General features: G+C 41.9%; 1 protein-coding gene across 1 annotated transcript; it reads right to left on the reverse strand.

Annotated features, from left to right (window-relative positions):
• Positions 1 to 20,827: 20,827 nt before the first annotated feature.
• On the reverse strand, positions 20,828 to 25,448 carry LOC106565058 (eukaryotic translation initiation factor 2 subunit 2). The gene is made up of 9 exons (XM_014131679.2): positions 25,261 to 25,448; positions 23,459 to 23,639; positions 23,240 to 23,340; positions 22,797 to 22,929; positions 22,591 to 22,694; positions 22,176 to 22,324; positions 21,634 to 21,690; positions 21,445 to 21,530; positions 20,828 to 21,107 (listed from the first exon to the last, which is right to left on the reverse strand). Exons 1-9 carry the CDS (start codon positions 25,276 to 25,278, stop codon positions 20,932 to 20,934), a joined length of 1,005 nt encoding a protein of 334 aa, XP_013987154.1. The 5' UTR covers positions 25,279 to 25,448; the 3' UTR covers positions 20,828 to 20,931.
• Positions 25,449 to 26,332: the final 884 nt, after the last annotated feature.

Consider the following 26,332-nt stretch of genomic DNA (forward strand, 5'->3'; position numbering starts at 1 on the left):
GACATCCAGTGGAAGCGATATGAACTGCAAGTAACTGCCTTAGAAATCTAGGTTCCCAAAGAAAACCCATTGAAAAGAGTGACCTCAAAAAACAATTATTGGTTCGTTTGTCCTCGGGTTTTTGCCAGCCAAATAAGTTATGTTATACTCACAGACATCATTCAAACAGTTTTAGAAACCTCAGAGTGTTTTCTATCCAAATCTACCAATTATATGAATATCCTAGCTTCTGGGCCTGAGAAACAGGCAGTTTAATTTGGGCGCGCTTTTCATCCGGACGTGAAAATACTGCCCCCTATCCCAAAGAAGTTAACGTCTATAAATAGATTATGACTCCAAGGAGGAGGGATGTTGCAGGTTCCATCAACTCATGAACCCAAACTTTACAAAACAAAATAATAATAATAATAATAATAATAATGAGCAAGCTCTCAAGAGGGGGTGGCCCCCATTCCTACACTAATTAGTGAACCCTCACCCATAGAAAGATGAATTGCTGACCTCAGCAGCGATATAATACCAAACTATGCCAAAGGGATGATAATGTTAGATTACAATGCAATAAGTGAACAAACAGCATAAATTGCAACAAACACCCTCCAAGATAAACCATCAGCCGCAGGTAAAGGTTCTCTCCAGTTTAGCCATGATATATGGCCTCCAGCAGAGATTGACATCAGTCCAGTACCGCAGTGCACAGCAGAAGCACGAACAAGAAATGGTTGATATGAAGGGACAGGTGGAGAGAACCAGGAAGCCAATGACAAAAGTAGAAAAGGAAAAGATACTGCTAGCCGAGGAACTGCGTTTGAGAACGTAACACATTCAAAGAAATGGCAAAAACTTATGACGATGAATGAGCACAAACTCTTGAACAAAATCATCTTTTGTCAGGAACAACATCGTCTTCTACAGGAACAACTCGATTTAGCACAAAATAAAATATGAAGTCCACACCAAACTAGATAAATCTGACGAGTTAGCTACAAACAAGAGCGTGCAATTTGTTAACATGCATGCAGTTTTGATGAACAACACTCAAAGCAATAATGTTCTAATCCAAATGATGCAGACCAAAGACGATCAGTTAATGAATACAATGACCAACTTTAATGCAGCTTTAATCAGCATGTTAAATGTGTAACCAGAGGAAAAAAACTGGACCACCTTTACTCCACACACAGAGATGCATACAAAGCTCTACCTTGCCCTCCATGACCATAATTATATCCTCCTGATTCCTGCTCACAAGCAAAAAATTAAAGCAGGAAGCACCAGTGACTAGATAAATAAAAAAGTGGTTGTGATGAAGCAGATGCTAAGCTACAGGACTGTTTTGCTAGCACAGACTGGAATATGTTCCGGGATTCCTCCGATGGCATTGAGGAGTTCAACACATCAATCATTGGCTTCATCAATAAGTGCATCGATGACATCATCCCCACAGTGACCGTACGTACATACCCCAACCAGAAGCCATGGATTACAGGCAACATCCGCACTAAGCAAAGGCTAGAGCTGCTGCTTTCAAGGAACGGGACTCTAACCTGGAAGCTTATAAGAAATCCCACTATGTCCTCCGACGAACCATCAAACAGGCAAAGCGTCAATACAGGACTAAGATAGAATCGAACTACACCGGCTCTGACGCTCGTCAGATGTGGCAGGGCTTGCAAACCATTACAGACTACAAAGGGACGCACAGCAGAGAGCTGCCCAGTGACACGAGCATACCAGATGAACCAAACTACTTCTATGCTCGCTTTGAGCCACATAACACTGAAACATTCATGAGAGCGCCAGCTGTGCTGGAAGACTGTGTGATCATGCACTCCACAGCCAATGTGAGTAAGACCTTTAAACAGGTCAACATTCACAAGGCCGCAGAGCCAGACGGATTACCAGGACCTGTACTGTGAGCATGCGCTGACCTACAGGCAAGTGTCTTCACTGACATTTTCAACCTCTCCCTGTTCGAGTCTGTAATACCAACATGTTTTAATAAGCAGACCACCATAGTGCCTGTGCCCAAGAACACTAAGGTAACCTGCCTAAATGACTACCGACCCGTAGCACTCACGTATGTAGCCATGAAGTGCTTCGAAAGGCTGGTCATGGCTCACAATAACATCATTGTCCCAGAAGCCCTAGACCCACCCCAATTTGCATACTGCCCCAAAAGTTCAACAGATGATGCAATCTATATTGCACTCCACACTGCCCTTTCCCACCTGGACAAAAGGAACATCTATGTGAGAATGCTATTCATTAACTACAGCTCAGTGTTCAACACCACAGTGCCCTCAAAGCCCATCACTAAGCTAAGGACCCTGGGACTAAACACCTCCCTCTGCAACTGGATCCTGGACTTCCTGACGGGCCGCCCCCAGGTGGTAAGGGTAGGTAACAACACATCCGCCACACTGATCCTCAACACAGGGGCCCCTCAGGGGTGCGTGCTCAGTCCCCTCCTGTACTCCCTGTTCACTCATGACTGCACGCTAAGGCACGACTCCAACACCATCATTAAGTTTGCCGTTGACACAACAGTGGTAGTCCAGATCACCGACAATGACGAGACAGCTTATAAGGAGGAGGTCAGAGACCTGGCTGTGTGGTGCCAGGACAACAACCTGTCCCTCAACGTGATCAAGACAAAGGAGATGATTGTGGACTACAGGAAAAAGAGGACAGAGCATGCCCCCATTCTCATTGACGGGGCTGCAACGGAGCAGGTTGAGAGCTTCAGGTTCCTTGGTGTCCACATCACCAACAAACTAACATAGTCCAAGCACACCAAGACAGTCATGAAGAGGGCACGACAAAACTTATTCCCCCTCAGGAGACTGAAAACATTTGCCATGGGTCCTCAGATCCTGAAAAGGTTCTACACCATCGAGAGCATCCTGACTGGTTGCATCACTGTCTGTTATGGCAACTGCTCGGCCTCCGACCGCAAGGTACTACAGAGGGTAGTGTGAATGGCCCAGTACATCACTGGGGCCAAGCTTCCTGCCATCCAGGACCTCTATATCAGGCGGTGTCAGAGGGAGGCCCTAAAAATTGTCAAAGACTCCAGCCACCCTAGTCGTAGACTGTTCTCTCTGCTACTGCATGGCAAGCGGTACCGGAGTGCCAAGTCTAGGTCCAAGAGGCTTCTAAACAGCTTCTACCCCAAGCCATAAGACTCCTGAACACCTAATAAAATGGTTACCCAGACTATTTGCATTGCCTCCCCCCTCCCCCCTCTTTTACATCGCTGCTACCCTCTGTTGTTTTCATCTATGCGTAGTCACTTTAATAACTACCTACATATACATATTACCTCAACTAACCGCCGGCCCCGCACATTGACTATGTACCGGTACCCCCTTGTATATAGTCTCGCGATTATTATTTTTCTGCTGCTCTTTAATTACTTGTAACTTTTCTTTCTTTTTCTTATCCATATTTTTTAAACTGCATTGTTGGTTATGAGCTCATAAGTAAGAATTTCACTGTAAGGTCTACACCTGTTGTATTCGGCGCATGTGACTAATACAATTTTATTTGATGACAAAACAGCAGAACTCATTGAAGTCGCTGATCAAATGATTGATGAGAGAACCCAGGTGAGGAAGATGGAAAAATGTATCTCTAAGCAAGAGGAGGAAATCTCATTGCCGAATCTCTCGCTCTGCACTCGTGAGTGTTGTGCATTATTAACGTCTGTCTAAGTTACTGCCTAGATCTACCAGCCTGGACAACCGGACGACGGACCCGGAACGACGATCTACAACTAAGACATCCCATGGCCATTCTTGTGAGGGTCTGCAGCTTGCAGAAATCCTACCAGTTTAAACTACCAGATGGGGACTGTCACGATGATCCACAAACCAGGACACCCCGTGGTCATTTCCTGTGGTGGGTTGCAACTTGCAGAATCCTTCCAAGATTGAACCCACCAGACTAGGACTGTCATGACTGTTCTGTGAGGATCCAAATAGGTCAGATCAGCTTTGCAATAAATAACTTAAACCAGACCCCCTTTCACCCGCAGAGAGGGGAGGAGGGAACTGGTGGGGGTTAACACCTCACACCCTGTTGTAAATCAAGGACAGAACATTCAGCTCTCTCCATCTCCAAATTCACCAGAGGAATGTGCCTTTTTTTCACAGATTTTCCCACCAAAACTCTAACACGTTCTAAAGCGAATGCTGGAACAATATTTCTAACATAGAATGTGGGGAATGGTCAGAGGTGACCTGAAGGAACACTGATGTCGGTTTGGTTGTTATTTTGTGATGTCATTAAAAATGTTATAAAGGAAATACTGTAACTTGAAAAGTATACACACTACATGTACGAAGTTTCCATCCCCTACGTTGTGCATGCTATATGAACAATTATGAAAGTGTTTTTGTTAAGAGAAGCATTGTCAGGGAACTCAAAGCAGCAGGAGGGGTGAAGTCAGGCGCAGGAGACCAAGGTCCGTGAACACACGTTTAATAGGCAATGATCCAAAACTGCCAACAACAGGTAAGGCAGGGCAAAAATACAAAGTACAGAAAGAGCCCGAAAACAGAGTAGGGGCGCAGACCAAAACTCGCAGCCTTGAATACACAAAAGGCAGAGGGAAAAAAATGCCTAAACCCCAACCTAACAAACCAGACAAAGAACAATCACACACAATACCCAAACCTAAACAGAAAGACTAAATAACCCCCCCACTAATGAACTAACACAATACAGGTGCACACCTAAACCAGACCTAACCAAAAGAAAATGAAAAGAGGATCGGTGGCAGCTAGTAGACCGGTGACGACGACCGCCGAGCGCTGCCCGAACGAGGAGAGCGCCACCTTCAGTCGACGTTGTGACAAGCATGTGATTTTAGAAACTTTAAGAGGAAATTGTTTCTATAACTGTGCACACTAAGTAGTCACCGCCCCCTTGAGTGAGGTCAGGGCGCGTGTAAACCTGACAGAACTGTTTTTAATGTATTAAGTGTGTATGTTTCTCCTGTGTTACCATTTAGTTAGCTAGTAAATAAATAATTAAACCAATTTGAGTAGTACTGAATCATAAGTAAAGCCTGGGTTTTTGCAGATGCAAGGAGGTTACGACTGTTCAGAATGATATGATACAAGGTTATGATTAATAAGTTGACTGTTTATAGATGTAATAGGTAAAGACCTTTAGAGTTTAATTTGGGAGATGGTAACTCTTTAAAGAACCTCTCTCGTGGTGCTCCAAATCCTAATGAGTTAATTGTTGCACAATTAATTTAATTGGGTAACAATTAAACATAGTAGGTTGATTAGATAGATGTTAAAAGTCAAGTCACAACAATCACAACAATGCTTTCTGCGGCACAACCCCAATACACAACAGTAGGTTCATTCTCTGATCCTTTGATTGGATGGACAACATGTCAGTTTACACTGCAAAAGCTTTGATTGGTTGGAGGACGTCCTCCGGAAGTAATCAGAATTACCTTGTAGGTCTATATGGACACGCCTTTTGCCCAAATTTATGGTGTATGTCTCGCAGCTGAGAGTCAGTCAGTCGATCTGATGATAAGCCCATCCCAGCTAGCCAGTTTATACTGGCTAGCTGACAATAACAGCAGCATGGTCCTAGTTGCAGCATGGCGCTTCTAAAATAAAGTTTCTAAAATAAATAACTTGTAGCATTGATCACCATCTGGATGTGATGGCGTGAATGACCAGTACAACGGTGTTGTATCAAGGTGGTTGCCAACGTGAATTGCTTCCCAGTGGGCAGCAGTTGCTTCTCACCGGGCAACTGTCACATGTCGCCGGCAGTAGCTAATGTGGCCAATTTGTTCCATCCCATTTGATTTGATTTGATTTCGAGTAGGATAGCAGCCTACACGAGAAATAACTTGTAATTGGTAGTAACTATCTGGATGTAACCTCCTCTGCCCAGATACTGCTGGTTCAGATGTCACCGAGATAGTCTACTGCTCAATGGGGAGAGTTAGCACTGCAAGCCGGCAACACAACAACACGGCGCACAGTGTCCTTCGCTCCCGCTTGCCGCAGTAAGGAGAGGGAAGTAGCTAGATAGTGTAGCCAATATCAGGCCAGGGTGACAGCTAAAACACATTTGTTGTAGTGACTTTTACTGAAAATGTATAACTATGGTATTAATGTCTACATTTCATCCAAAAAAACAACTAACAATTACTCCAATAAAAACACTCTCCCAAGTCCCAACTTCGGCAGACAAGTTTCAAATTGTCGCAGAGGTTTCTAGCCACAAGCATAAACTAGGTAGCTGGGAAGGGCTCAACGTATAGCCTCTCCCCTATGGAAGGGAGTATGTGCCTCCTAAATTTTATATTGAAGTCAATGTAGTCAGAGGAGATGGAAAATAGCTGTTCACTAAGAAGGATGGTACTACGGGGTCAAATCAGCCTCTAAAGTCCATTGCGCACGAGATGGTGCTGTCGAGCAAGATGAAACATTAAGCAAGTAAACACTGAGTTGAGAGCGCAGAGAATGGGTCCCGCAAGCAGAGGATGAGTGCCGTGAACAGACAGGCCAAATTTGAGAGCTTGCAAGTGTGACTTTGGGCAAACAGAACATCATTGCCGCAGATCAAAAATAAAAATGTCTGAATCAAAAACAATAGAACCGTAAGCAAAGAACCATGGATCAAACGTTTAAAAAAATCAAATTGAAAGCATCAAATTGTCCACTAACAATAGTCATGTCTGTGTCAAGTTTTTGGTCTAAATTTCAAAAATCCTCTCTGTCAAGTCTTGGCACCTTTGGGTTTCAATTTCTCTTTTTTCTTGATTGGTATCAGGCAGGTTTAGAGGCGGGTGTGTGTCTACAAACCTTAGACTGGCCACTCTGACTGGAGTAATGGACGAACTAACAAACGCTTGCCTTTGTCCAGTCCAGTATTGTGTCGTGTGATTGGTTGAGTCTTCTGGGATGCATGACGTCAAACAGATGTGCTTTCAGAGCTTCATTTAACACAGCCACAGAGTCATAAACCTGCCTGCCTATTTCTACAATTGATCTTCTTAAAATCTGATTTTAACCCTAACCTTAACACTAACCACACAGATAACCTTATGCCCTATCCTAACCTTAAATTATGACCAAAAAGCTTATTTTTGTTTTCATTAATTTATACGATAAAACCAATTTAAACTTTGTGACTGTGGTAACTTGTGGAAACCGCTACAGAGCCGGCTTGAACAGTAAGCACCGAACGACTTGGTAAATTCAGCTTCAACTTGATACATAAGAAAAGTAATTGGGAAATAAATGAAATAGATATACTATATCTTGAGTTGAGTGGAATCTACTTGCTACGTTTAGCTAGCTAGCTAATTACTGTATTTGCTAGTCAGCAACGTTTGTATGTAAGACAAAAAGCTGACAGATGGCTCTAGCTAAGTAACAGCAGTCCACCACTAGCTAATTGTTTTTCATCATCTTTCCACAAAGTGTCTGTTATGTGTTTGCTTGATATGAGCAAGTTAATCCCAACGTATCAAAGAATAGGTGGAGTATTGGCATAATGTGCTTGGGATCTAACAAGTTCATTGTCACGTCCTGACCAGTAAAGAGGTTATTTGTTATTGTAGTTTGGTCAGGACGTGGCAGGGGGTGTTTGTTTAATGTGTTTCGGGGTTTGTTGGGTATGTTCTATGTTAGTATATTTCTATGTTCTTTCTAGGTCTTCTATTTCTATGTGTAGTTTATTGGGTTGACCTTCAATTGGAGGCAGCTGTTCCTCGTTGCCTCTAATTTAAGGTCCTATTTAATAGGGGTGTTTGTTCCATGGGATTTGTGGGTAGTTGTTCCATGTGTAGCTGTATGTCTCACAGGACTGTTTTCTCGTCGTTGGTTTGTTTAAGTGATTGTTTTGGTTTTTCATCTTAATAAAGAAGATGAGTATTCACATTCCCGCTGCACCTTGGTCCCATCTTTACGACGAACGCGACATTCATTCATTATACACTAGGTCATGACCATAATTTGATATAGGTAAATATAATGACTCCAATGTTGGGAATAACATGTGGGTACATTTTATGATAATGGAATAACGATGATAACATTGAAAGAAAGGAAGCAATAGTGGCCTAGTTAAGAGAAAGTGCAGGAATTGAAAAGAAGGCAGGATCCAACATTTTGGGTATTTATGCCCAAGGCCACACGCACACACACAGCACATGGCGATTTTGAATTATATGGAGAGGAGAACCTGCTACATTAACAGTACATAACCAGTGCAAAATAATATAACGTAAACTGAAATGTACTGTATAGAATTAACCAGCTAAACTCAGGTTAACATGTCATCATGGTACACACATCATTCAAAGGAAGACTGAGGACAAAGCACAACATGCATTCATCAAACATTTAACTGAGGAAAATGGATTTGTTTCATAGTAATTGTCTGATTGGGAACTACCATTGTCTATCAAATTAGTGTCAAATTATTTTAATTTGTCATTGGAAGTTTTATTGAGTACAGGCAGTAATGCAGGAGTCAAATCGCATAGGGAGTCTCATCAGATCAGATGTTATCAGCAAACCAGAGCCATCTGTGGAAAGAGCACAAGTAGAACAAAGATACAGTTGAAGTCGGAAGTTTACATACACTTAGGTTGGAGTCATTAAAACTCGTTTTTCAACCACTCCACAAATTTCTTGTTAACAAACTATAGTTTTGGCAAGTCGGTTAGGACATCTACTTTGTGCATGACAAGTAATTTTTTCACCAATTGTTTACAGGCAGATTATTTCACTTATAATTCACTGTATCACAATTCCAGTGGGTCAGAAGTTTAAATGCACTAAGTTGACTGTGCCTTTAAATAGCTTGGAAAATTCCAGAAAATTATGTCATGGCTTTAGAAGCTTCTGATAGGCTAAATGACATCATTTGAGTCAATTGGAGGTGTACCAGTGGATGTATTTCAAGGCCTACCTTCAAACTCAGTGCGTCTTTGCTTGACATCATGGGAAAATCAAAAGAAATCAGCAAAGACCTCAGAAAAAAATTGTAGACCTCCACAAGTCTGGTTTATCCTTGGGAAAAATGTCCAAACGCCTGAAGGTACCACGTTCATCTGTACAAACAATAGTACACAAGTACAAACACCATGGGACCACGCAGCCGTCATACCGCTCAGGAAGGAGACGCATTCTGTCTCCTAGAGATGAACGTACTTTAGTGCAAAAAGTGCAAATCAATCCCAGAACAACAGCAAAGGACCTTGTGAAGATGCTGGGGGAAACAGGTACAAAAGTATCTATATCCACAGTAAAACGAGTCCCATATCGACATAACCTGAAAGGCTGCTCAGCAAGGAAGAAGCCACTGCTCCAAAACCGCCATAAAAAAGCCATACTACTGTTTGCAACTGCACATGGGGACAAAGATCGTACTTTTTGGAGAAATGTCCTCTGGTCTGATGAAACAAAAATAGAACTGTTTGGCTATAATGGCCATCGTTATGTTTGGAGGAAAAAGAGGGACGCTTGCAAGCCAAAGAACACAATCCCAACCGTGAAGCACGGGGGTGGCAGCATCATGCTGTGTGGGTGCTTTGCTGCAGGAGGGACTGGTGCACTTCACAAAATAAATGGCATCATGAGGAAGGAAGATTATGTGGATATATTGAAGCAACATCTCAAGACATCAGTCAGGAAGCTTGGTCGCAAATGGGTCTTCCAAATGGACAATGACCCCAAGCATACTTCCAAAGTTGTGGAAAAATGGCTTAAGGACATCAAAGTCAAGGTATTGGAGTGGCCATCACAAAGCCCTGACCTCAGTCTCATAGAAGATTTGTGGTCAGAACTGAAAAAGCGTCTATTTTGGATGCAATTTGAATGGAGTTGATAGAGGGAGAGAGAAAGACTGCGAGAGAGCGCTTGCGTGTGCACTGATTTAAAGCAATGTTATTTGAGTGATAGGCTGTTATAAAACTCTGCAGCTGCAATAAATGCTGCAAAAAATGTACAATTAAAAAACAAAGTAACACCTGAAAGCCAGATGGAGATGGGTAAATTAGACACGCATATTACTGTAGCATAGGCTATGCTGCAACAAATGTAGGCCTACCTGTCACAAGAAAAAAAGTTACCATTATTCGATGATATGTAGGTATACATGCATTTTGAACTGCGCTCCATACTGAGATGGGCTGTCTGTCCCCACCCTGAGTGACGATTCATCATGCAGAGGCCATAGAAAAGCCACATTTAGACATCGCATATAATTTAGCACCATGCTGTTCATATAAATAATTTATTTTAATTTGCCGGTTTCTCACAGTTATTTATTGTGGGAAAAGGGAGTGGTTTTGGGCGGTAAATTCCCATAAATCTCGGTAACCAGGTTTCCGCCATTCAACCCTAGTGCAAATGTATCATTCCTCATAAAATTCCACCTAAAACAATGACATGAGTTCTGTCCCAATGCATCTCAGCTCAACTCCTCACTTCCGCTCTACTCGCATCCTCCTCCAAACCCATTAGAGGTCTGAGGGGAGGAACCTTCCCAGCAAACATATGGCCGTCGGGCCAGTAGCGGTCCGCCGGTGGCAAAGTTAGTTTTGCTCATAGTTTTTCCAGCGGACCACCAGCGGCAGCCGCCAATTTTCCGACAGAGGTCCTCTACTGGGCCGCTGGTTCATTATAAGTATTTGTTGGCGGTCCACTAGTGATGGATCGTTCGCAAATGAGTCGGCTCTAAGAGCCGGCTCTTGTAGGTGAACGTTGGGAGCCGGCTCGCATATCAGAAGAGCCAAATCTATTTATAAAAATATTCAAAAATTAAGATATGAATAATCAAAAGATTTAAATGAATAGAATTAACTAATTCAAAGAACGAAAATTTTTTTATTATAATATAGGCCTAAATGCTCAAGCGCACACATTCGTTCAACAGCCTCACCTGTTGTTCCTGTCAATCAGACACGCAGTGTCAACCATTGAACCAAAGATGTGTGAGGGAGGGCCGAGCTAACTCACTCACAGTCACACACTAGGCAGCCGAGAAGAGAGAGGAAGGACAGCTGTGAAAACAACAGCTGGAAAATGAGTCGGAAGCACAGTATCATTTGGATGCATTTTATGTATGAAATGTAGACAATGTTAGAGCACAGTGTAGAATTTTACAAAACAAATACTCATATAAATCCGGTTCTAAAAGCATCAACTCAACTCGCCGTGTTTGGAGGAGGAGGAATGCTGCCTATGACCCCAAGAACACCATCTCCACCGTCAAACATGGAGGTGGAAACATTATGCTTTGGGGGTGTTTTTCTGCTAAGGGGAAAGGACAATTTCACCGCATCAAAGGGACGATGGACGGGGCCATGTACCGTCAAATCTTGGGTGAGAACCTCCTTCCCTCAGCCAGGGCATTGAAAATGGGTCGTGGATGGGTATTCCAGCATGACAATGACCCAACACATGGCCAAGGCAACAAAGGAGTGGTTCAAGAAGAAGCACATTAAGGTCCTAGAGTGGCCTAGCCAGTCTCCAGACCTTAATCCCATAGAAAATCTGTAGAGGGAGCTGAAGGTTCGAGTTGCCAAACGTCAGCCTCGAAACCTTAATGACTTGGAGAAGATCTGCAAAGAGGAGTGGGACAAAATCCCTCCTGAGATGTGTTTAAACCTGGTGGCCAACTACAAGAAACGTCTGACCTCTGTGATTGCCAACAAGGGTTTTGCCACCAAGTACTATGTCATGTTTTGCAGAGGGGTCAAATACTTATTTCCCTCATTAAAATGCAAATCATTTTATAACATTTTTTACATGCGTTTTTCTGGATTTTTTTGTTGTTATTCTGTCTCTCACTGTTCAAATAAACCTACCATTAAAATTATAGACTGATCATTTCTTTGTAAGTGGGCAAACGTACAAAATCAGCAGGGGATTAAATACTTTTTTCCCCCACTGTATCATGTTATGTAGCCTAGCTAAAGTTGGTATAGCTAGTTAACGTTACCTTGTTAAATGTATCTCTAGCAGGCACGACACTGAAAGTTCTGACAAAGCCTGTAAATAAATGTTAGCTGGAAACATTATAAGCTGGAGCCTTACTGATTTGTTTATTTACTGGTTCTGAGCATACCTACTACTTGCCTGGCTACCCAGACTCTTTGCTCCAGCCAAAGGCTACGCCACGCCCACAGACATTAGTTTCTTCTCCGCAATGTGTCTGGAACTGATTACCTCCCCGACCCTTCAGCCAGGGCCGTCGTTATAGGCGGGTCTTAGGGGGCCTGCCCTGCCATACCGTACCTCCTTGCCCGTCTAAATAAAATATTGAAATATTTATCATTTATTTGATCAAGACGCGTGCCAACAAAAAGATGCATCCATTTCAGTTTAAGCATCCAAGCGAGCGAAACAGCGCCCCTCTGTCTCAGTATGTGGACACCATGTATCTGATGCTGTCTGGACCAAAAGAGTATGGCATATCATATTCTTTCTAGCCAGACAGCATAAGATACATGGGCTACATATAGAAGGGCTCTGTTTCGTTTGCTCGGATGCTTTTTCCAGTGATTCTGTCCTATATAAGCCCAATGTGTTTCTATGGGAATAATATGCAGACCTAAGCTTGTCACCTGCCTTTCCTCCTTTGGACAAAGACTCCCATTGTTAGGGCGGAGAAATGAGCATCTCGTCATTATATACAGATCTCTGGTTTCAGCCTCTTGCGAATTAGAAAGGAGAGTTGGTTGGTGCACAGTGCTGTGTTCGAATGCTGCATTGCTCTAAAGTAAATTAATGTTTTGCCAAAATTAGATAATTACTCCTGTCTAAATAAAATCATTCAAAATACTTCACCAGGGAGCATGTCTTATACACAGAGGATCATTAGTTTATTTTTTTTCTGTGGATTGTTTCAAAACACAAGTGTGTTTGGGAAGCCCATGATTTGGGTAGTGTGCATGGCAATAGGTCTCGCTGATTGAGTTGCGGCTGTCACTGAAAAGCGTTAATAAATATGTGTTAAGATAATGTGTCTTGAGTATAATTTAAAATGTTGCATCAAGAAGAAGGGGAGGGGGGTGTGGCGAAGATATGGTATGTCTCTCTCCACAAGTGCCCATTAGGCAATGTCTGATTTCTGATTGTCTTAACTCACCAAGTACACCACTATTTTTTTCTTTGCCTCACACAAGTCAACAAAGCCTGTTTTTTAAATATCCATTGCGAAAGATAGTTCATCAGTATTTGAAAAATATTTCCAACACTTCCGGCCTCAATAATCAACAAGACGTGTGAAAAAGCTAAATATCATGACCTGAAGATCCCATAAATCCACTGGAAACTTAATAAAAAAACAACTTTCTGTCCCGAGCTCACTGGCGCAGTAAACTCTGAGGGCCTGGAATAGGCTAGTTGATACAATGTTGGACTTCACTAGCAACAGCTCAAGTCAAGACAGATAGGCAGACAGGCGGAGTAGATAAAAGAATGTGATTGGTAGAACCAGAATTTTCATCAGAATATTTTCTACTGTTTGTATTTGTCGGCTTTAGGCCTATGTATTTTACTTAGTTGACGTTGGAAGTTATAGGCCTACTGCTGGGCCTACTGCTGCATCTTTGAGTTATGGATCGCTAATGGTTCAGCCTGTGTTAATGTGTCCATATGGCAGAGGCTAGTGCACCCAGCATAGTTGAATTTTTACTTTTAGATTTTTTACATTTTACTTCAGATTTTGAGAAATGTAAACTTTATTATTGAAATGAAAGTGTTCCGAGAAAATGTGCATATAAACCTGCCACGCAGATCAATCTTCTCAGTGTAACTGTTGGGATAATGGGACAATGTATTTCTCATCCCTGGATTGAGGTACGTTTTCCGAGCCACATCTCGCGCCAGCTCCGTGGTGCCTTAATGCTGTCCGACCCTAGTGCAGCTGTAAGCAAGTGGGTTGGATCGGCTGTCTATAACTGCAGGAGCATACAGGTCAGGAACTGAATAACTGCAGAAGACAGTCTTCATAGATAATGTACTTAGTACACAAGAGCAAAGGGGTCGGGGATGACCTGAAACAAAAGCAAATAACTACATAAACATAAAGCCAAATATTTGTATAACTAACCCTTGTTCTTTCTGTGATAAAGCTGAGCTAGTAGGTGCAAGTCTAAAACACATCATGTGATCAAGCATCATGATACCACAGGTGAATGGGGTTAGTTAGCGTAATCTTTTGACCATACATTGTGTAGCTAGTACATGCCAGACATAAAGATCTTGCAGGTCGTTGTGCGTGTAGCTAGCTAGCTAGCCTATTTGCGAGGCAATGTTCTTTTGCATTGTCAATGAAAAATGGTGGGCAATTATGCAGGAATTTTGCAAACGCGTTCCCATTATCATGCTTTTTTTTACAGAATTGACTTTGTTTAGCAAGCAAAGGCAACTACAGCAAAACGTTAGCTTGCTTGGGAAGCTAGCTAGATAACTAACTAGCTAGCAAGCTAAATATTCAAAACAGTTTTTAGATGACCAGGGCAAAACATTTATACCAAGGCAAACACATTACAACAGCAAAGGTGAGCTAGCCTACCTTTCTTGTCTGTCCTCAGTGTCTGTGATGGTTTCATCCAAATGAAAAGTACTATCAGATCCTTCACTGACATTAGAGTAAAATAATTTGTCTAAGCGTAGCCTTTTTAGGTCCGCCTTTACCAGGAAATTCCAACCATCTTCATCAGTGTTCTGGACTTGTTGGGAAGATAAAAGTTGGCTTGGGTGTCTTGCATCCAAAGATGAGGTACCTAGGTGTCCTTTTTGGTTTGGCTGTACTGTGACTTTCTCCAAAACAATGCTACTGGATTACCGACAACGGTAGGCAACTCTGCGTCCAGGTAACCTAACCTACAGGAGGGGTGGGGTTACGGCCAATGACTTAATGCCTTCCAGTTGTGGAACCTCGGTCTGGGGGAGGTCACTTAACAACCCACAGAAAGTAACAGATGATTTTTACACACAATACTCTTCAGCACTTAGCGGTCCCGTTCTGTGAGCTTGTGTGGCCTATCACTTCGCAGCTGAGCCGTTGTTGCTCCTAGACATTTCCACTTCACAATAAAAGCACTTACAGTTGACCGGGGCAGCCCTAGCCGAACAGATATTTGACATACTGACTTGTTGCAAAGGTGGCATCCTATGATGGTGCCAAGTTGAGAGTCACTGAGCTCTTCAGTAAGGCCATTCTACTGCCAATGTTTGTCTATGGAGATTGCATGGTGGTGTGCTCGATTTTATACACCTGCCAGTAACGGGTGTGGCTGAAATAGCTGAATCCACTAATTTGAATGGTTGTCCATATACTTTTGTGTGTATATATAGTGTAGTTCCTACATGATAGTGCTTGCTTTGTTATCCAACTGATCTTGTGTCCTTTATGTCATCCTGTGAACCCTGTTCATTGCTGCTCGCAGCTATATCGCAGCTATATTTTTTGTTCTGTCTCCACTTGTTGTAGTGTGGACAGTTACCATACCACTGATATTATCTGAGTATTTCCCAGGTAATGAAGAAATTATGTAGTAACCAAATACACAATTGCTAACTTTCTGGTTCCGATTTACACGTAATGGTTATTTGAATGAATCCTGAAGAAAATAACAATTATTGGTAAGCATTGTGTAATTACCATTTTACCATGCAATTTCTCAGTCCCAGGCAATTAGCATACAGTTCATTTGAAAAAGATTCTACGGTACTTTTGTATACTTTTTAGCCAGTAGTTCTGAAAGTGGCACTCACAGACCAAAAGTGGTCCCCGCACATTGTGTACTGTCATATACAGTATGTGAAGATACAGTGCATTCGGGAGGTACTCACCCCTTGACTTTTTCCACATTTTGTTACTGTAGAGCCTTATTCTAAAATGGTTAAAATATTTGTTTTCCCTCATCAATCTACACACAATACCCCATAACGAAAAAGCAAAAACAGGTTTTATGTTTGCAATTTGCGATGTTTGCAAATGTTTAAAATGTTAAACTGAAATACCACATTTGCATAAGTATTAGGACCCTTTACTCAGTACTTTGTTGAAGCACCTTTGGCAGGGATTACAGCCTTGAGTCTTCTTGGGTATGACGCTACAAGCGTGGCACACCTGTATTTGGGGAGTTTCTCCCATTCTTCTCTGCAGATCCTCTCAAGCTATGTAAGGTTGGATGGGGAGTGTTGCTGCATAGCTATTTTCAGTTCTCTCCAGAGATGTTCGATCGGGTCTTGTCTGTGTGCTTAGGGTCGTGGCCCTGTTGGAAGGTATACCTATGCCCCAGTCTGAGGTCCTGAGCAGGTTTTCATCAAGGATCTCTCTTTACTTTGCTCCGTTCATCTTTGCCTCGATCCAGACTAGTCTCCCAGTCCCTGAGGCTGAAAAACATGTGCATTATACTAAGGAGTGGCTTCCATCTGGCCACTCTACCATAAAGGCCTGATTGGTGGAGTGCTGCAGAGATGGTTGTCCTTCTGAAAGGTTCTCCACAAAGGAACTCTGGATCTCTGTCAGAGTGACCATCGGGTTCTTGGTCACCTCCCTGACCAAGGCCCTTCTCAATTTGGCCCGGGAGGCCAGCTCTAGGAAGAGTCTTGGTGGTTCCAAATTTCTTCCATTTAAGAATGATGGAGGCCACTGTGTTCTAGGTGACTTTCAATGCTGCGGAAATGTTTTGGTACCCCTCCCCAGACCTATGCCTCGACACAATCCTGTCTCGGAGCTGTACGGACAATTCCTTCGACCTCATGGCTTTGTTTATGCTATGACATGCACTGTTAACTGTGGGACCTTATATGGACAGGTGCGTGCCTTTCCAAAATATGTCCAATCAATTGAATTTACCACAGGTGGACTCTAATGAAGTTGTAGAAACATCTCAAGGATGATCAATGGAAACAGGTTGCACCTGAGCTCAATTTCGAGTCTCATAGCAAAGGGTCTGTATACTTATGTAAATAACGTATTTCTGTGTTTAATTTTTTAGACATATACAAACATTTCTTAAAACCTGTTTTCACTTTGTCATTATGGGGTACTGTGTGTAGATTGATGAGGAAATACATTTATTTAATTCATATTAGGATAAGGCTGTAACGTAACAAAATGTGGAAAAAGGAAAAGGGTCTGAATACTTTCCAAATGCAGTGTATGTGCCTCAGGTAATTTCTCCCTCGCGCTGCAACCACATTGGAAAACGCTGGGCAGGCCTCGTTCTAGCTGTCCCTCAAGTGCAAGGGGCTGAATCTCATTGGCTAGAACTTGAATTACTACTGGGCTGGCCCATGTGGAGGGAAATTTTGGGAAAATAGAGTGACTCAGTTTCAAGAAAACAGTCGATTTCAAACTAGGGATTTCGTGGCTCATTGAGGTAAAACAGTGATTCTGCTAATACCCTGATCATGTGGTACTACCTTTGAAAAAAGATCAACATGTGTTCACTATACAGACCCACCATACTGCTCAACCAGTTACCTCAAACCAACTCCTGGGCAAAGAATTCTCCTTCCAACTGAAATATAGCCCTATTGAGTAATGGCATACTTTATTCTTGGTTAATAGCTGAGCAATTTCTCTGACATTATGCATTAAAACGTACATTTTTCATTGGAGCCCAATTACCCATAGGCTTATGGTGTGAGGCTATCACAGTTAGTCAGCCCGGGATATTTCTGGAAGTTCATGCTGGCTACACGATCATGCCTGACTGTATTTCACTCTCTCCAGTTGAGCAGATCTAGGAATGCATGTGGAAAGGCCCCCTGGAATGAACTCTTGCTCAGAGTAATCCATCACATCATGTCCACAGCACACAGCTGTGCTGTGGGGCTATCTCAGAACTTGTGCAAGTCACTCAATTATCAGTAACTACTTGTAGCTCCATTACTTCTAGCCAAGGCTTGTGACACTAGCAAGATACACTTTAATTGCGAATACATCAATCTGAGGTAAGTGAAGGGTTTCCAAAATGTTTGGCAAGGGAAACTACATCTTTATATCATAATTGATTTGTAGTAATCCTTCATGTTCTTTCAAGGTACATATGACTTGGATGAGCGAACCTTTTAATATCCAATGTTTTAAAGTATTTACAGATTTTGGAGCTGCCTTCTAAGACATTCCATCCCTTGACTATGTGGAAATATGCACTAGTTTTAAAGAGCCTTCTGCTCAGTCTCAGTAAGGTCAGGCTAGAAAATACGCTCATTACTCATGAGTGCCTCACCTCCTCTCGGAGTGTACGGTGATGTTAACCAGGAGGGTCACATTGAAGGACATGCTGCTGCGGAGGCTGTGTGAGAGCAACACTGGGCCTTTAATCATTGGATTAAGCACATCCTGAGTCATATGAAACAATTTTAACAAAGAGAAAAAGCAGAGCTGTTCATGAATTGTGTCACAACAGCTGCCAGTGAACACACCCCCTTTTAGTGTGAGATGGAGTCAATTAGAGGGAGTAAAACAATAGTTGGCCTTGCTAGCATTTCCTTGCCTCCATATAAAATTAGCAATTTTTTTCCCCAGACCTATGCCTCAGCACAATCCTGTCTCGGAGCAGTACAGACAATTCCTTCGACACCAAGGCTCTTCCTAGAGCTGGCCGCCTGGCCAAACTGAGCAACCTTGGGAGAAGGGCCTTGGTCAGGGAGGTGACCAAGAACCCGATGGTCACTCTGATAGAGCTCCAGAGTGGAGATGGGAGACCAATCAGGCCTTTATGGTAGAGTAGCTAGATGAAAGCCACTCCTTAGTAAAAGGAACATCAGCCCGCTTGGAGTTTGCCAAAAGACACCTAAAGGACTCTGACCATGAGAAACAAGATTCTTTGGTTTGATGAAACCAAGATTGAACTCTTTGGCCTGAAAGGCAAGCATCACGTCTGGAGGAAATCTGGCAGCATCCCTAAGGTGAAGCATCATGCTGTGGGGATGTTTTTCAGTGGCAGGGACTGGGAGACTAGTCAGGATCGAGGGAAAGATTAAAAATACAGAGAGATCCTTGATGAAAACTTGCTCCAGAGTGCTCAGGACCTGACTGGGCCAAAGGTTCACCTTCCAACAAGGACCACGACCCTAAACACACAGCCAAGACAATGCAGGAGTGACTTCGGCACAAGTCTCAATGTCTTTGAGTGGCCCCACCAGAGCCCAGACTTGAACCCGATTGAACATCTCTTGAAAGACCTGAAAATAGCTATGCAGTGACGCTCCCCATCCAACCTGACAGAAATTGAGAGGTTATGCAGAGAAGAATGGGAGAAACTCCCCAAATCAGGTGCCAAGCATGTAGCATCATACCCTAGAAGACTCCAGGCTTTAATTGCTGCCAAATGTGCTTCAACAAAGTACTGAGGAAAGGGTCTGAATACATATGTAAATGTGATACTTAAGTTTTATATTTGTAAGAAATTTGCAAATATTTCTATAAACCAGTTTTTGCTTTGTCATTATGGGGTATTGTGTGTAGATTGAGAAAAAAAAGATTTTAAAATAAGGCTGTAACGTAAAAATGCTGAAAAGGTCAAGGGGTCTAAACACTTTCCGAATGCACTGTCAGCCATCTCTCACACTTGCTTTTCCAACTGCTATATCCAAGTCAAAAGGATATGAACATGATTCAGTGGTCATATTCAAACAAATGTATCTGGCTGAGAAAACCATGCAGGGGGCCAGGTTTTAGGAGTTGGCCTATTACCTTCACATCTTCTCTACCATTTTACCTTCAGCAGGAAGAAAAGTAACCTTTTCTGACTTATTCGAGACCCGCCCCGGATACGAACTCTGAAAATGAGCCTTAAATCTTGTTCAAACTTTTAATGGTGCATTCAAACCAAAAAGCATGTCCGATGCAGCGTTATGGAGAAATTCTGTTAAAAATGTAAATTAGCAGAATACAAAAATCCCCATAAAAAAATCTGTCAGTTTAAGCTGACAGCTGTATCTCAATCCACCAATGTTGCATTTTATGCATCTGTGCGGAAAGATGACAGAGCGGTTTGTCAGACCATGAAACATCCCAAAATTTGGTATTCTCCCTTTTGCTCAACGGCCCCCACAAGCGTCTTGGGACTCATCTTCAGTCGAACTGCAAACTTTTGTCTGTAGCGTCCAAACAGTTTGGGCTACATACCAGGTGAGACAAGCACATCAGCTGTTTTGTTCTAGGTAACCTATAGGGCTCAAGACTCATCTGAAGGTCCTCCGTAACAATTTAAGAAATTCATGTAAGTATACATGGAAACAGTTTAGTGCCAAAAAATATGCGTTCTCTAAATAAAAAAATGACTCCTGATTTTATATCTCGCAGATTTTAATTTAACAAGGCAAGTCATTTAAGAACAAATTCTTATTTACAATGACGGCCAAACCCTAACGATGCTGGCCAATTGTGCGCAGCTCTATGGGACTCCCAATCACGGCCGGTTGTGATACAGCCTAGAATCAAACCAGGGTCTGTAGGGACACCTCTAGCACTGAGATGCAGTGCTTTAGACCGCTGCGCCACTTGGGAGCCACAAATTATAGAACAGATACTTCAGACCAAACCTATAGATTTTGGGAGGGGGGGGGTTGAATCTGTTAATGAATAATAAAAAATACGCATCAGTTTGTCTGGTTTGAATACGGCCCTTCATAACACTGAGCTTTCTTTTGAAGACGGGAAAACCTGGTGCACACACAGTGAAGGTCTGGACAAAATAATTGATTTCAAAGTAGTATAGAGTAGACAACACATTAAGTTCATGACCTTGGCCCCCCATAGTGATGGATGAATGAATTGGGAAATATAGACAGCACAGCGTCTGATCACACAGATGGTATGCGATTTATTAATTTCTTTACAATAGGCAGCGGTAACAAATCCACAGACAGTCCATAAAAGCTTCCAGCCTGGCCCATCCTAATTGGCTTTGGCGCGGAGCTGTGCCCTCTTGCCCGTGACAGCCTGGAAACCAGCCTTGATGCTGGCAACGGAGCAGCGGGAGTGGCATGTCTCGCACTGCAGGAAGTAGAGTCGTGTGTCCTTCTGGAGGATGGTGTCAGGGGAGCGGCATGTATGGCACGTCACATACTCCTCTGTGAAGAGAGGGAAAGAAACTGGCGTGAGACTGGGAAGTAAAGCTAATTTATCTAATTAACCTTAACAGTAAGTTATTCAATATGCAATAAAAGAGTTTACGCTACGAATTGACATAACATGATCTCTGGAGAAACATCTCATAACCAGAAGGTCTGGTTATGAACATGGCTTGCGAACAATGTTGCATCCCTATCATATTAAACACATTTTTGGAAGTACAGTTGATAAACACCATCCTCTCATTTGCAATTATATGATTAACTGAAATCAGAATTATATCAATGAAATAGAGATGTGTACAAAGGTAGGACAATTGTCAACACAAACACTTACTAATATATCTTCGTAAGACATTCTCTATCTGTTTCTGCTGGAATCTTCCTTTGATGATGAGCTGATTAGTTCCATCTATAGAACCACTGTTGCAAAAAAAAACAGTTTCATCCATAGCCTTCTTACTCATTTAACAATTATTTTTTAAGCATGCTAACGGTTTTCTTTACTTGACGACCCAAACCGTACCTTGTTCCAAGCTCAGCCAACAAGAAAGCCAGGAGATGTTTTGGCTGGCGATGCAACCTGTCAAGAAATTAGCAAATGAGGGTAAGGGGGACTAATGACGCAAAATAATGAGATTCAACAAGTGAGTGAAAGTCATAAAAACTCCACATCTCTAAAAAAAGGCAACAGGGGATCCCAGGGTACTGGCATATACGGTTGGGCGGTATCCAGATTTTCATAGTGATAACGTTTCTGTACCATACTGGTGTATACGGTATTTCCGGAACAAGGGGCACTACAATTTTTTTTAGAAATTGGAACAGGGATCTTGATTCAGGTGGGGATTGAATGTAGCTTAATCTTGACATCTAGCCACTTAGCTAGCAAGTTAGAAAACCAAATGCATAGCTGGAGCCCTGCGCTGGATATTATTTGACACATCTTAAGATTTCTTAAAGTTATAACGTATAGTTATAAGCAGTGGCGTATTATTGAAAATAATACTGTCGGTATTTTGAAATACCCCGGTATATCGCCCAAACCTAGTGGCATATCATTCTCACAGTTTGCAGATGTCGGTGAAGTTAACGAAGGAGGACTTCTTGGTGCCCACTCGGACCACCTGGGGAGGCTTCATGACAAACTTCCTCTTCTCCCCAGCCACCATGTCAGGGTTCTTCTCCCGCATGATGTTGAAGACGCGGTTCAGCAGCTATAAGGGAGGGAGATGAGTCAGCCTGGATTTTAGGATGAAATACTTGTGAATGTTTTTTTGTGGTGTTTCCCGTCAACAAGACGTGAACAATTCATTATCTAAATGAAGATGTGACTAACCATTCCTTTCTTTAAGGTCATGATGACCAGGTGTCTTGTCCTACATCTTAGGTCTCTTATGAAAATGTTCAGTTGGTAATAACTTGGGTGTAATATTCCTCGAAAATCGTAAAAATTCTCTCTTGACCCAGACTTAGATTGTACCTCGTCATATGTGTAGTCTCTCTCTGAGCCCGCCCACGCAGGGCCCGACTGTGTGCTGCTGAACGTGATGTCGTCAGTGTTCTTTCCATCTTCATCTTCCTGGGCTGTAAACCACAAGGTATGACAAAGACCAAAGGTCAGTTTGCATGCTGGTTGTATTAAACGCATTATAGCTTTATTCCATCCTGTAAATTTGGTACACTCACCGTCATCTTTGATTTCCATGTCGTCATCCATGTCGAAATTCACAGCCTTTGACTTCCTTTTCTTTTTTCCTAGTTCTAACATCAAGTCGTCCTCGTCGTTGGTTTCGGAGGGCTCTGCCTCAATTTTCAGCTCCTGTACATCGACAGTTTTGCAATTCAGTCAATTTAATACATACCACAATGTCAAGCCACAACAGATAAGTCATACACTGTATAATTGAAAGAAACATAACATTTTAACTTTCTACATATGCAAGGATATATCTTATCCCTAAATATGAGACATGAAGTGCACAAACTACAAGGTTGACAGGAATCCATTTGGTAGATAAGTCAACAAACATCATTTAACAGACGCTCTTGTGAAAACGTGTTAAAAAAGGAAACATTTTACAAACTAAGGTCCACTGGCCAGCTCTCTGGGCACTTGACCCAAAACATACCTTCATTCCATCCTCTACGTCATTGTCAAATGTCTTTGTTTTCTTCTTTTTCTTCTTCTTCTGGTTGAAGAAATTTAAGTCGTCCAGGTCATCTGAGATTTCTGGAAAACAAACAAACTAAGATCAAAACGTTTTACTTACAAAAGGTCTTAGAAAATTCTGACTACATGCAAACTCACCCTTTAGGTTTCTATTATGTTAAGGTCTCGCCTTCCTCACCTTTCCTCCGTCCCTCATCCTCGTCAAAGTCCACCTCTCTGTCCTCTCCTCCATCCATCTCCACCTCCTTCGTTTCTGGCTGTGGAGCATCCTCACTGGCACCGTCCCCTCCTTCTTCATCCAACATGAAAGGCTTCTTCTTCTTTTTCTTCTTCTTGGACATGTTGGGGTCAAATATCATCTGCAAAGCACAAAGCCAAAAGAAACGTGTTACAAATGGCTGACCCCTATGACAGTGTCAGTATTATATCTTGCAAATATAGCTAACTTAAAAGCCTGTTGGGGATGACAAATATTGGCATCATGATCATGATAAGGAATTAATGTGTAATGTTAGCTAGCTAGCTTGCTGTCAATATGATAAAGAACTGGCTGTCAGTAACTAGTTAGTATTACGCTAGTCTGATTGTTCAGGTGAAAATGCACAATTAATTGGTATATACAGCCTGACATTAATGCCTCAAATCTTGTAAATGTTCCTTACAAGCCAGAATGTTGAATACAATTCCATTTAAACTCAGGATCCCGAGTGGCACAGTGGTCTAAGGCACTGCATCTTGGTGCTAGAGGTGTCACAACAGACCCTGGTTCGATTCAAATACCATTTTATTGGTCACATACACATGGTTAGCAGATGTTAATGCGAGTGTAGCGAAATGCTTGTGCTTCTAGTTCCGACCATGCAGTAATATCTAACAAGTAATCTAACAATTTCACAACAAAAAAACAAAATACTGCATAGTTTCCGATTCCAGGCTGTATCACAACCGGCCGTGATTGGGAGACCCATAGGGTGGTGCACAATTGGCCCAGCGTCATTCGGGTTAGGCTGTCATTGTAAATAAGAATTTGTTCTTAACTGACTTGCCTAGTTAAATAAATACTTCCTCCACTGGTTGTCTGTGAGGTTTTCCTTCTGCAGCTCAAAATTTGATAAAACATCCACAGAGAAGAGTTATTTACCCAATTTTATAGAGTGCTGGTAGGTATATGGTTAGGCACAGAGCATTTTAAAAATCACAATAAAATGGTGTTCTTTATCCTCCTGATTCAGAAAATACTATTTGCATTGTCATAACATGCTTTGTTCAATAGCTAGTTAACGAGAGAAATCGAATATCCAATATAAAACTAATTTTACCTCCGTACTCTAGATAAACAATACTTTCCTGTAGTTATTTTGTCTCACATTTTCAGCAGCTAAAGGACAAACCGCAGAGACAACCGGTAGTTTAAATGTAATTTTATTCAACATTCTGGCTTGTAAGGAACATTTAGATGATTTTGCAGGCATTACCGTCAGGCTGTAACTATTATAAAGTAATTAGTTGTGTTAACTAAACAATGTATCCAATTCCGAAGTGGAGCCCTATATGCTCATATTTAAGATGGCAACAACAATTAGACTGTTGGCCATATGGATGGAAACTAGCAGCGACGAATCACTTCCATTAGAGCACACAATGAAGAAATGTCTGTTAGCTAACTATAGTAGCTAGTTAGCTATTGCATTGTCAACCACTAACGGCTGACGACTACTTGTCAATGTCAGCCAAAATAAATTGAAACAGAGACTTTCACACAATCACAAATAGTTCGCAAGCTACATAGCTAGGATTTTAAAATTTTTTCGAGATGAAGCAGCTCACCAATAATAACATAAGGGGTGGCTAACGTTAGCCAGTAGTTAGCTAGCTAGCTTGCTGCCTCATGTCATGCTCACACATGTGTAGGCCATAATGACGTTTCTCACGAAGACGAATTTATAATGGTAAATCACTATATAAAACGGGATTAGTTACCTCGTCGTCTCCCGACATGTTTCCAGACTATGATAACGATGAAAATCTCGTGCAGTATGTGTTTTAACCAACCAAATCATTCAGTTTCGGGTTTCTTGCATCAGCTACCGGGCACTAGAAGATGCGCAAGCGCAGAAGTTCCGTCTTTCATGCGCATGTGTAGAAATATCTACTGGGATATGTTGTTTTTTGTGCTCCGCCGCAACCTTTAGGTCAATGTCAATATCTACGAAGATGGAACACCTGCACACAATAGGCTTTAAAGCAAGTACCTTTCACAAATGATGCATTACTATTATTTCTAACTTTAACTATTTATTTTTAAGCCACAATAAAAATATTTCCCATAGTTTTCTTTGCATACTATTTATATTTACATGTACATTGAGATCCAAGGTTCACAACAGGTATTTCATGCATGTTATAGCAAACAATGTGTTAGTTGCTGGAGCATTTTACTCAGAAACCCAGATATTTCTTCACCAATTTTATGGTCTCAAAACATAATTATTTTGCACATAAGTTATTCATTGGTGTTCTTATTTTGGGCCTGTATTTAGCATTTTATAAGGATCACCATTAGCTGCTACTTTTCCTGTGGTCCAAACAGGAACAAAACAACACATCAAAACGAAACAATAGTCTACATCAGGTAGGTAGCCTAGTGGTTAGAGCATTGGACTAGTAACCGAAAGGTTGCAAGATTGAATCCCTGAGCAGACAATCAAAAAAATTCAAAAACAATACATAACACAAGACATTGTGCACTATACAAACAACAATACAATATCACAATGTGAGTGTGTGTTAGGGGAGGGTTTCCCAAACTCGGTCCTGGCCCCCCGGGTGTTTTGGTTTATCCCCTAACACTATACAGCTGATTCAAATAACCAACTCATCATCAAGCTTTGATGATTTGAATTACAGAGTATATTACTTCCAAGTATATTACTTGCTAAAGTTCAGTCTCTGGACGATAAAGTAGACGAGCTCAGGGCGAGGATCTCCTTCCAGAGAGACATCGGGGACTATAACATACTCTGCTTTGCAGAATCATAGCTCTCTCCGGATA

This window comes from Salmo salar, chromosome ssa12, assembly GCF_905237065.1.
Source record: "Salmo salar chromosome ssa12, Ssal_v3.1, whole genome shotgun sequence".
Taxonomy (NCBI): domain Eukaryota; kingdom Metazoa; phylum Chordata; class Actinopteri; order Salmoniformes; family Salmonidae; genus Salmo; species Salmo salar.